At 54.0% G+C, this 11,682-nt stretch overlaps 1 protein-coding gene across 1 annotated transcript; it reads left to right on the top strand.

Annotated features, from left to right (window-relative positions):
* Nucleotides 1-6,095: 6,095 nt before the first annotated feature.
* Nucleotides 6,096-7,844, top strand: EsH8_II_001415 (protein farnesyltransferase; the record flags this gene model as incomplete). Its single annotated transcript, XM_083264713.1, has 5 exons — nucleotides 6,096-6,802; nucleotides 6,864-6,991; nucleotides 7,038-7,155; nucleotides 7,231-7,530; nucleotides 7,592-7,844. The coding sequence occupies 5 exons, from the start codon at nucleotides 6,096-6,098 to the stop codon at nucleotides 7,842-7,844; spliced, it is 1,506 nt and encodes a 501-aa protein (XP_083122035.1).
* Nucleotides 7,845-11,682: the final 3,838 nt, after the last annotated feature.

Below are 11,682 nucleotides of genomic sequence, written 5' to 3'. Positions count from 1 at the left end.
AATCTTCTCGTACGGGCTCCAGTCGATAACGGGTCCAGACGCCTGCACCTGGCGTGGCGTGTACCGTGGTACCGACTTGACGGCGGCGAGAAGAGACGACAACGTCGCCCTTGCGCTTGTGAGGTGCTGGCGGCAGCCGGCTCAACAAAACTAGACGAGCCATCGCGAACCAGGCCACGAGCCCTTGCACACTCTGAACAAACTTGTTTGCAGCCCATCGCCCCTCGGCTGATGGTCTGCATCGTCGCTCCAGGCCCCGCTACAGACTGCAGATAGACGAAGCCACCATTGGCAATGGCCCAGCGTGCCTTGCCTGGCCCTTTGGCAGCGAGGCGACCTGATGTTTCCGATGCTCCTCTCCTCTCCCCACAGACGTGGAGACGACCTGCGTCCGGATTGTCCTCTTGCAGACCCCGCCTCTGCTAGGCCCTGCGCTTCGAGGGGCTCTCCTGCATTGTTGGCCGGCATCAACTACTCCTCTAGTAGGTACCCTGAGCTATTTTGGAGGGTTGCAGAGTCTTCAATGCTGGTTGCCTGGTCGAGACGTGTTTGGCGGTGCGTGATGCTCTCATGGCACGGGTCATACATGGCTCGGTGGAGAATACCTCGCGGGAATGGTTTCTTCCCGGCGGATCGCTGAATCATGGACCAGTGGACCGACGGTTCGTTGTCACGCCCGTCACCTTTCCGGTGGTTGGCTGCAATCTCCAGCCTACTTAGCACAAGGTGGACCGCGGATTGCTGGTGCAGATACCATTGCGAGGCTTCAGCAGATCTCCCATCCTCTAGCTCGAACACAGATGAGGGGGGCGCCGGGTGCACAGCCCTCAATCCGCCGAACGAACCAGTTGCAAATGACGAAACAAGTCGCAGTACAGGCAGGGTCCAGGCATCCTCACAAAAAGCCGAACTTGACGCGGTGCTGCTGGCTGCAGCCAGCAGCAACTTAACACGACGAACTATTCCCCACCCGCATCACGGATAATGTCTGAAGATAGCGTTGCGATATTGGAGGATTGCTGGCAATCAGGGTACATCCCAACATCGACGGACACACAGTGTCTTTTGCCTCGACGTCACGAGCGGGAGTTTCGTCTAGCCCTTCTTTGCCGCGAACGCACGTCTCCTCAATTGGCTTTGCATGCAAATAAGGCACATGGGATCTGCGCCAGTCGCCCGATCAAAGCCGCCTGTTCCCAGCTGTGGCATTGACGACGATGGCCAGTCCCTGTACACTGTGTTTTTGTGAGCAGTGAAGGCCGGGCGGGCAAAACGATGGTTGATCCGACATGCCCACTTGGAAAGGTGCTGTTCTCGATGGTGATTCGCGCCACCTGCCTTTTCTCGGCTGCCTGCATTTATGGCATAAAAAATGGCACATCATCTTGCATACTCTACTTCCGGCCATCTTGGTTCCTCTGGCCACAAGCTTCGTCGCTGGTTGGCCGCATTATGTGGTGCGACCTGACCCCACGCGTGCCGGACACTTATTGAATACCCAGATAACCAAGATAACGCGTGGTCTGAAGCAGAGACCAGCCGGAGCCGACGTTTTACGAAGCGTAAAATCCGACACCAGAGAGTCATTTGTCTCATTTTAAGGTGCGTGCCTCGTGCTCGAGTGAATCAGTTCCAAAGCCAAACTTGTCCGGCGCCGGGCGGAGCTGCAGAGGGCCAGCGAATCGTCCGGCAAGTCATGCGGGTAACAGTCGTTCTCCCCGCTAGAGTCGCCGGCAAGGGGCTGCTCAGGCACAATCGTGTCTCCCCGCCATTTCCCCCCAGGCCTCTTGGACTGCAAAAGAAACCTGCCGCAAGCCATCCCCTGGATCTAGAATGTGCGGTGTGAGATTCTTGTCTGAAAGAAAACTCCTTGTGTGCCCGCCAACCAATCACATCACCCTTCCACGACTTATTATCGGCCGTTGGCGGGATTCGTCCGAGGATTCTGGCAGTCTACTGTCTTCCTTGCATTACGTGATGCACGTAATGCAACTGGATGTCGTTTGGAAAGACAGGAGGCTAGTTGAGACTGATCGCTGCCAGGCCCAACCAAGCACTGGCTCGGTCGAGCTTGATTGGCTAAGCCCATCCAAGCCATTGATAGCGATCATGCCGAGTGGCAGCTGGAGGACATCAATTCGTCGAGTTGATAGCGAACGACTCGAGCCGCAGGAAAGGCGTATGCAGAAGGAACACGAGCAAACGATTGCTTGTGAGGCAGGTTGGCGGCTCAATGACCCCTCCTTGTGCCCCTCCTTTATGACTGCGGGGCACGGGGCTTTCTCTCAGGCCTCGTTTGACATATAGCCACGTTCATCTTTCTGCCAGTCTTCTGCTGGAGACAGGTGATGCAGCACTAGATGGTTGGGCTGAAAGTGGTTGCCGATGCTCATGGGAGGCGTCAACGGTATTTTATTTTCTATTTTTATTTTATTTTATATTTTGGCTGGCTGGGCTTGAAGCCCAACCACTGGATGGCCTCAAAACCATTACAGAGTCGGCCGGATGTAGCGAGGTACTTGGGGCTTTGAGATCTTGACCGCTTATTCCAACCAAGTGGTGTGGCCCAAGCGACGCAATCACTTTAACATCACTCAGATATGTCACCACTTCTGCCATGATCATACGAACTTGAATCCAAGCTGTTGGGTTTGATGCATTCATAGCTTCTGCGCAGTGCAGCTGAAGATGTTTTGAATGCATTTGAATCCAACGCAGGACTGTCCCTTCCTTGGTCCTGCGGGGGCACATAATGCTGCGCTGGCTCCAATGGTATCCCGAGCGAAACTGACCGCTCTCCCTTCCACCCGATTGCAATAGCGGACGAGCTTGTCTGCCACACATGTCTGCTGGTATTTCCCCGAGTCACGCCACAACTTGGCCGATTTTGATTTGGAGTCATAGGTAATGTGAAGAATTTGCATTTCCCTTTGTACCGGAGTGCGGTAGAGCCGTAGAGGAACTCCAGAAGCGGGTGTTGCGTCATATTGACGGTACCCTTGCGATAAAGCTATCAAACCCAAGGCCCAAACAGTTATCCAGTTGCCGTAGTTAATGCTCATTTGGCTTGGATGAGTTAATTTGCTGCGCAACCGGTCCCTAACTCTTTTGTTTAAATCGATTTTTAACAACTGTCTCTGGTGCGTTGGACCAGATCGGTCTGAACTAGATACGATATCTTGAAAATGAGCTGTAAGATAGACACAATAGGCAATCAAGACACCGTTCTCATAACTGTAAGAAACTCCCAGGTCACATATGTTGATGCGAGAGTAGATGTGGTCCTCGGCATCTTGGACGCTCTTCTGCTCCTGCTCCAGTCGCGTTTCCGAGTGACATTGCCTTTCTAACACAATCGCACATAAGTCTCCTGGTCGCTTGCAGAAGGCTCTATCTGTCTTGGAAAAGACTCATCGTCGCCTCCGATCTGGTGCCGCATCGTTTTCGTGGACCTTTTAGCCGGTCAAATTGACCTCGGAGTTTCCCCCTGGGTTTGACATATGTGGTACTCTGAAATATCAGATCCGGTTGCCATGTTCCTCGGCTTGACTTGCCCGCGCATCTTTTACCTTAATGTTGATTATTTAAATACCCAGCGGTCTTGTTGGTGTTGTCGCCGATCTGATGCCCGTAAAGAGAAGCTGGGAAAATGATACCCCAAATCCAGTGATATGCAGGGCACGTAGACGGAGACGGCCTGCGCGATTAGCACCATCGTCGCAGTCTTTGGCTTGGGAACAAACTTGACCACGGGGCCATTACGGGGTATCGGAGGGAGGCAGGCAGCTGCCGCCCTGTCTGTCTCGCTCCGGTGATCTTGAAATCCAAGATTTTCCCAGGCATAGGCGTGCAACTTCATTCCATTGAGGGTTTTTCTTTCTTTTCTTTCCCGCTCTCTACTGAATGTCGTCTTTGGAGGTGAAGACATATCTGCTGGTGATGTATATCAGTGAGACGTTTTACACGCTGGGTATATGGTTTCGGTAGAGTGGCGTGAAGGTGTCGGGATTGGAGCAGTTTTGGTATACATAGGGGGTGGAACAGTTCTGCGACGAGTACGCAATCGGGTTGTGTTCTCTGCTCCAACAATACTGACAATATGAATATTTATTAGAGCGGACCAGCGGCTTCTCATCTTCAACGACATGCTGCTGCGTCAATGCGTGAGCTTTGTTGGCTGGTGGGAAGTTTCTCGACACCGCCAGGTCAGGGGGAGTCTCCGTTTTGAGGGTAGGCAGTCTTGGGTAAATACATAGCTTGTGACCGTGGTAAGACAGGGTAAACAAGAGCCATTATTCTCTTCGGTTACTTTAATATGACCAGGGAGCATTAGAAGACGGAAATACTGTTGAAGGCTAGGGCCGATATGAACGCTCCTCGTGTGACTCGTATACCCCATAATGGTTTCTCTCCGCCAGAAAACGCAGGTAATTCGATGTTCAGGTTGATAAAAGATTTGCCTGGGGTAGTTGAAGCGATTTACCTGTTCGATGAATTCCGTGTCTCCTATCTTGATTGAGAAGGGCATGCCTGGCCGTGGGCAGACGGGCGTCACAGGACAATGTGATGAGAAGGAAAAGAAGCTATCATGCATACCAGGCGCTAGAAAAGACGATGAGCAGTTTTATCAATTCAACTGTCATATTCAAAATAGCAGCATTAAAAGTAGCCAGATATTTCTGTTCAGCTAGATCCTTGGGCCAAGATCGTGCGTCGTCATGGGTCGCAGTTGTGAGAGCGGTTCTCGCAACTGTCTTTGGAGCCGCTGGGTTCTCTATAGTATAGCGGTCTATCGGAAACTTATTTCGCGTTCTAATCGCCGGAAAAAGACAGTATGCAGACAAGTTTGAGCCTTCCTACATTTGTTCTGGACGACGATGGCGTTCCAGGGGAGAGTGTACACGGCTCTTATTCATGTTATGTAGTCTGTATTTTGCCGACGATGTTTTCAGGCATACATATAGTACTCGGCGCAGGCCAGTATCAATACAAGGAGGAATAATCTCCCTTACGCCACGGATTCGAACACTAACAATTTCGGTCCAACCTTTTCCCACAGATTGTAGACTTCCCAGCGAAAGATACTCGAGTTATTCACTTTCCAGAAACCTTGAGAAGGAGACGGGAAGAAAGAAACGCAAAATAAAGCGGCCTGGTAACTTGAAACATGACAACTACATCCTCGGCGTCTTTCTGCAGAAAAGGTATATAGTTGTATCCCAGGAAAGAAGAGCACCTTTATCTCGTCGCGTAGTGCGCCCACCTGCCAGATCGACGAAAGTTAAAAACCCGGCGGAAGATTTAATAGTTCCATTGACCCAAGAACCCCGATATCTAAATTGGTAATACTACGGTGGTACACAGAGCTACCGTTGTGGGTGGGGGTCTGGCCTCTTTGCGCGAGACCATGCAGTCTTAGAGTACAGCACAGCGATGAGCGAGGAATCTTCAACTACAAGCATGAGCAGCAGATCCGGCAGTGGAGATTCATCAAAAGAAACGTTATCTCTCAGTAACTGTCGAATCAAAAATGCTGCCCCTCTTTGGTTCTTATGAGAAAATGTCAGTAACATGCCCAGGTCCGTGACCAATACCATTTAGGTCTGAGAGATGAGGAATGGGTAATGTTGTGATTAAATTACTACATGTTGACATGTAGCTCTAGATATTCGGCATTAATAATCGAGTTGGAAATCAAACTATATTTCACACCTCCGACCAACTAAATTGTCGTTGTCGTTTGACCGATGCGGCGGGTAAACGCACGTCGTGATGCGTCGTCTTTTGGTGGTGAAGAGCACTGACGCCCAGGCCAAGGTGGGTCCGCATGTGCTAGCGCCGGGTCCCCTTGCAACCAATCAAAGGTGTGATAGCTCCACCTTTATGAACTTCCTTCCACGGGCACAATGGCAGGTGGGAGGGGCACATGCTGATTGACGTCTCGTCACTGCCTACTAAAGCAACAGCACTTGGGTTGGGTTCACTTGCTCGGCCTGGACGGGAATGAGTTTCTAGCAGATTCACAAGATCATGGAAGCTGAAGCCTTCACTGACTCTACAAAAGATTTGCATCGCTCTGCTCTCCCTCGTGTGAGATGAGACCCCGCATCAAACCTCTCAAACGCCGTCCCAAAGTCACCTTCATCAAGCGCGCAGCAAGCATGGCTGCATCGGCCCAGGCCGGGTCGCCGCCACGCCCGGAAAGCGACGTGGACGAAGAGTTCATCGACGAAACGAGTGACATGAGCATCCAGCCGAACGCTGTTGTGCCAGACCTATTTACGGCATCTCCACCTGTACGCGATACGCTTCCGACGGCCACATCCCAGACCCAGGATGAGACTGTGCGGGAGTGTGTCCCGCTGCTGGCCGCTACGGACGGCGATATCGATTACAACGCCCATGGCGTACCTTCGCTTCTCCGCGACAACCACATCAAGTTCCTCCACAAGCAGCTGGGGAGGTTCCCCGCCCCGTACGTGGCCGCTGATGCCAGCCGGCCGTGGTTCCTTTACTGGTCCCTCAACGCCCTAGCCCTTCTTGGATATGACACAGCAGTGTACCGAGAGGATCTGATCAAGACGGTGCAGACCATGCAAAACCCGTCTGGCGGCATCGGAGGTGGCCATGGCCAGAGTTCACACCTCGCCACGACCTATGCTGTCGTCCTCGCCCTTGCCATCGTCGGCGGCGAGGATGCATATGAGGCCGTAGACAGGAAATCCATGTGGAAATGGCTCTGCTCCCTCAAACAGCCCGGCGGAGGCATACAGATGACTCTGGGTGGAGAGGTGGATGTCAGGTGGGTGGACGGGACCAACCTTTTCTCGCCCGGCGTGCGCCATCTTCTGACAGGTCTCTAGGGGCGCCTACTGCGCAGCCGTTATTGTAACCCTCCTGAATCTCCCTCTGGACCTGTCTACCGACTCGCCGGCCTGGACGCCAGAGCGGCCCACGCTCTTCACAGGATTGGCGGATTATGTACGCAAATGTAAGTCATGCCTTAGCCCGGTTGCCTCGTCGCCGCTCACCAATAGGCCAAACATTCGAGGGTGGAATATCGGGAAAGCCGGATGGTGAAGCGCATGGGGCATACGCATTTTGTGCGTTGGGATGCCTCTCGATCCTGGACACTCCGCATCGCATCATTCCCAAGTACGTAGCCCACGAACCGTCCACTTAGGGGTTGACATGAAAGCAGCGCATACTGACTTTTTCGCCTGGTGGCAGATACCTTGACGTGCCACGACTTATCTCTTGGCTCTCGTCACGGCAGTACGCTCCGGAGGGTGGCTTCAGTGGCCGCACAAATAAGCTCGTTGACGGCTGCTACAGCCACTGGGTTGGTGGGTGTTGGCCGCTGATCGACGCCGTACTGAAGGGGGCGAGTGAGCTCGAGGATCAACCGGCCGACGGTCGATTCATTCCCCATAATGGCAGCCTGTACAGTCGAGAAGGTTTGATCCGATACATATTGTGCTGCGGTCAAGACCGGTCCAAGCGTGGCGGCCTCCGCGATAAGCCCAGCAGGTGAGAGCACAATGATGGTAAACTGCTTCCCCAGATGGTTTGTCGCTGACTCGAACTATAGGCCGTCGGATGCATACCATACCTGCTACGTCCTCTCTGGACTGAGCTCGGCGCAGCACCAGTGGGACCTCACATATGTCAACGAAGATGAGATGATCCTACCGGAGCCCAAGTGGGTGGTGTCTCCTTGTGCCGAAGGAACACAGATATTCGACGAGGAGGACCGCGTCGGGACGATCCACCCCGTCTACACCATCCCCCAAGAGAGCGTCGACGACATGAGGGCGTACTTTGCGTCCAAACAGGGATTCTGACCCGCCACCAGGCCGCCTGGAGGCGACCGCCCCCCCCTCTATGTATAAAGAGGAGGACGCGTCGGAGTCCTGTGTCACGTGGGCTGTGTTTGATGGAGGCATTTGGAATGGCTGGAGTCCCTCTGGTGATTGACTCGGTGATTAAGACGCGCCTACTGACGGCCTCGACCAGGAGGAAGGTGGGACTGCGGAACGAACACGACGGACATGCAGCTCAGACCCGGCGGCGCAAGAGATCTCGGACAGGGATCTTATGTGCAATTTTGGACAACTCATCACGGCAATATAGCGGCGCAGGGAACTTGTGGTTGTGCATGTCGAGTTCCATGCTGGGTCTCCCAAAAGGTCGAGTTGCATGCAACTTGTGCGCCCAGTTTGCAACATGCAAATCGACATACGATTACACGGGGAGTGAGAGATGTTATGGCAGGCAATACATTTTCAACAACATTTCTGGCCTTGAGGACCCAACGGGGCAGATTCAGTCGACATGTACCATCCATGGCGGGACAACGTCTCCGTCAGCGCTCAAAAGCCGGGCTGCACGTCGTCTAAACGGGAGTGTCTTTCTGCTACTCGTTCTGGCTCTCGGCGCCACGATGTGGTGGCGGCGAATGCACATCATCCCCAAGCCGGGCCAATCTGGCGGCGTGGGGCCCTGCAACACGCCACCTTGATGCTTTTGCCGTGCGGTTCTCGTGTGCCCGCCCACCCACGCCTGTATGTGCCAGTTGACGATTACGGACGACCTGGATGCTTGTTTTGGGGGCGTCCTGGCAGAGATTCAAGACACAAGGCGGCCCAGCCCAGGCCGCGGAGAGGCCAGAAACCACATGTAGATCGAAGTACCTGTGTGGGCGACAGGCCGAAAAAGATAGGACGTTTCCTGCGAGCGTGGTGGATTATCCCGGCAGACTGACCTAACCCATGACAGCCACGCAAGGTTCGATTGGCGCATCTCGCCTTACAGGAGCGCGCAGGGCCTGGGCGCAGATGACTTTGTTGTCATATATGAACAATACGCAGATGGCCCCTCTTTTTGACTCTTATTGATATCGAAAAAAGACGCGGGTGTCGTATTGTGGCCGCAAAAACCGGCCGCCTGTGTCTTAAGAAGGAATAAGTTTTCCCACTTGTTATTGGCGAGGACGCGTGGTCTTCGGCGGGTGCAGGCGACGGCGAGATGATGCCCGGATTGGATCCGTCGAGGTGGGCTCGAACGGTGGGCGTCATGCCGCTCGCGTCGCGTAGCGGAAGGGAGGCGCTGGCAGAGCATACAAAAGATGATGGCGTGGTATGGCTTCTGCAGGTGGAACGGTGGAACGGCGGTCTGATCTGTGGTGCAACGCGAGCTCCAACGAGGGTCCCAGTTTCGAGGTCCAGCGTTCACTATTCCTCTGACGAACCACCCCCTCCCACCCAAGTCATTTCTCGGGTCATTTGGTATTGTCCAATAGCATTTTGTTCAGATGTGATTCTGGAGGTGAATGACGTTGAAAGAAGGCCATGTGTGTTGTTTCATTGGGGCGGGGTATGGCAGAGGGTTTGGCGAGGAGGGGTCCCTGATGTCTCTTTCTTTTTCTTTTCTTTTTTCCCCCCTTCATTATCTTGACCCTCACACCCTCCATAGAAGCTACCCTGCCAGTGCCAGGTAAGCTCCGAACGGGGTGTAGTAGTACCTGATACACAAAAGGGACACCGGCATGATCACAAATTGGTATTCCCGAGCCACCGGATCCCGCAGGTTGCGAATGACAGAACCCGGCAGCGGAACTTGAGACTCCTTCCACGACGGAGCCCGTACGACGGAGGGGGAGGTAAGGACCGGAGAAGGATGGTGAGAGTGGCAAGAGCGAGGCCTCGGCTTGTCGCGATAAGCAGTGGGTGATAGGCGAGAAGGAGGCCGGTGGAGTTTTCTCACAGACGTTACAGGCGAGGACGAAGGGGCCTAGAAGAGAAAATGTCTCGGGAGAGATTCCGGGCGCGGTGAGGATATCCCCAGTTCAACATTCCAGCGGATGTCCACTATGTGGGCGGCCGTGCGTCTCTCGGAGGGTTTGCTGGATCACCGGGTCTTGGTTGACGGTGTAGGTAATGTACATGGTGTGTGTTGTTCACCGTTAGGTTGAGCTGAATCCATCCCAGTGTTTGTTTTTGTTAAGTTTACTTTTATTTAAGCTTCTGTTCCTTTTGAAAACAAAGGAGTCTGGCGTTGCCAACTTGTAAAATGTTTCCATTCATTTGACATAGGCCTAGCAATGTGTCAAGGTGAAAGAGACGACAATGCTTCTTCATCCGTCAAGTCACGTCACGCCAGCCTCCCCGCTAAGAGAGCCGACGGTGGGGCGGAGACGATGGCAAGGTTGAGGTGGAGGGGGAAGGTGGGGATTTGATTCAGATGGAAGGGACGCGGACAGGGTTCTGGAAAGAATGCAATTGTCGAATCAAACGGCGGGATGGCGTCTAGAGCGTGCGCTAAGGCGGGCTCTGAGGTCAGGACGGGGGAGGGGGAGGGGGGATGTTGACTTGTTCGTGGCCCTCTTTCGTGCTTCTATGGCCCCAAGTTAGTCGCTGGAATGGGAAAGAGGCAGGTAATACAATGCACACAGCGTAATTAGTCGCCCAAAGGTGTATGGGTACGGGCATCCTTATGGATACCTTTGGTCGGCCGCATCCAACACGAATTTCTGGCAGCTTCTGTTCAACCATGAGCCGTGGGCTTGTAGTCCATTCCATCGCCATGTATCCGTACTTGGCCAACCCTACCGCCTACTTGGCCAACTGCCTGCCTTGTTCTGGCCTCTTGTCTTCCTCGTTGGCGCCTTGCACGGGATTTGCTTCCAGGTTCATTGGGGAAGGAAAAGGCACGGGCGATTCGCTGACCCGATCCTTGTCTGCAGCCTGCCACTCTTTTTTTCCAACAACACCTCGAGCTACTCTGTACGGACAGACATATACATACATACGTACATACATGCACATACGTAGGGTTCGCCCGCGGCAATCTTACCTGGCTGTCACCTCGACTCGGCGCGCGCATGACCCTCCCTACCCTGCTACACCACCATACTCTACTACGCACTCAGCCTGCGTCACAGATCGCGGTTGCGAAGGGAGCAGGTACACCACCACATGGGTGAAGGGGCACGAAAGGAAGGGAGGGCACACACACGGGAAGGGAGGGCGAGGAAGAGGAACCAGAGGTCAATAATGGCCAGCCCAGCACGGTTGGTTCGTTAGAGGAGTCAATCAGAGGCAGGCCCAAGAGGAGGAAAGGCAGGCGAAGTACCTTGCCCTTGGACTGAGGTCTCGCCAACATGTTTCTTGGTTTCCATTTCGTTAAAGCAACACCGTCCAGCGGCACTGCCAGCTCATCAGTGCATGGCCTGCGTCCCAAGACCCTGCGCTTCTTTGCCTAGTCCTGCCTTCGCGCGCGCACCAGTCGTCGCGCTGCATCCATTTAGCTGCTGCTGCTGCTGCCGCTAACTAGTGTACTGATGCAGCGGCACCACCTCCCACGTCCGTCCGTCCGTCCTGCCCTGCCTGTCTCGCCTCGCCTCGGAGCCGTGAGGTGAGGTGAGGTATCCGTACCTTTCCTTGGAAGGGACGGGGCACCTACACCTGCACCTGCACCTGCACACCTATACACCTACACACCTGAGGTGGAGAAGGAGAATGGGACTGGGCGACCGAGGTCACGCCCATTGCCGTTTCCCCACGCCCACCAACAGAACAAGCCGCAGCCATTTCTCGACTCTTCCACGCCTCCTACTCATGCTCTTGCTCCTACTCTTCCTCCTTTCCTCTAGGCAGCCTTCCCGTCCTCGCAACACTTACA

The sequence above is a fragment of the Colletotrichum jinshuiense genome, chromosome 2, assembly GCF_051148585.1.
Source record: "Colletotrichum jinshuiense chromosome 2, complete sequence".
Lineage (NCBI taxonomy): Eukaryota > Fungi > Ascomycota > Sordariomycetes > Glomerellales > Glomerellaceae > Colletotrichum > Colletotrichum jinshuiense.
This window is presented reverse-complemented; position numbering and strand designations above follow the sequence as displayed.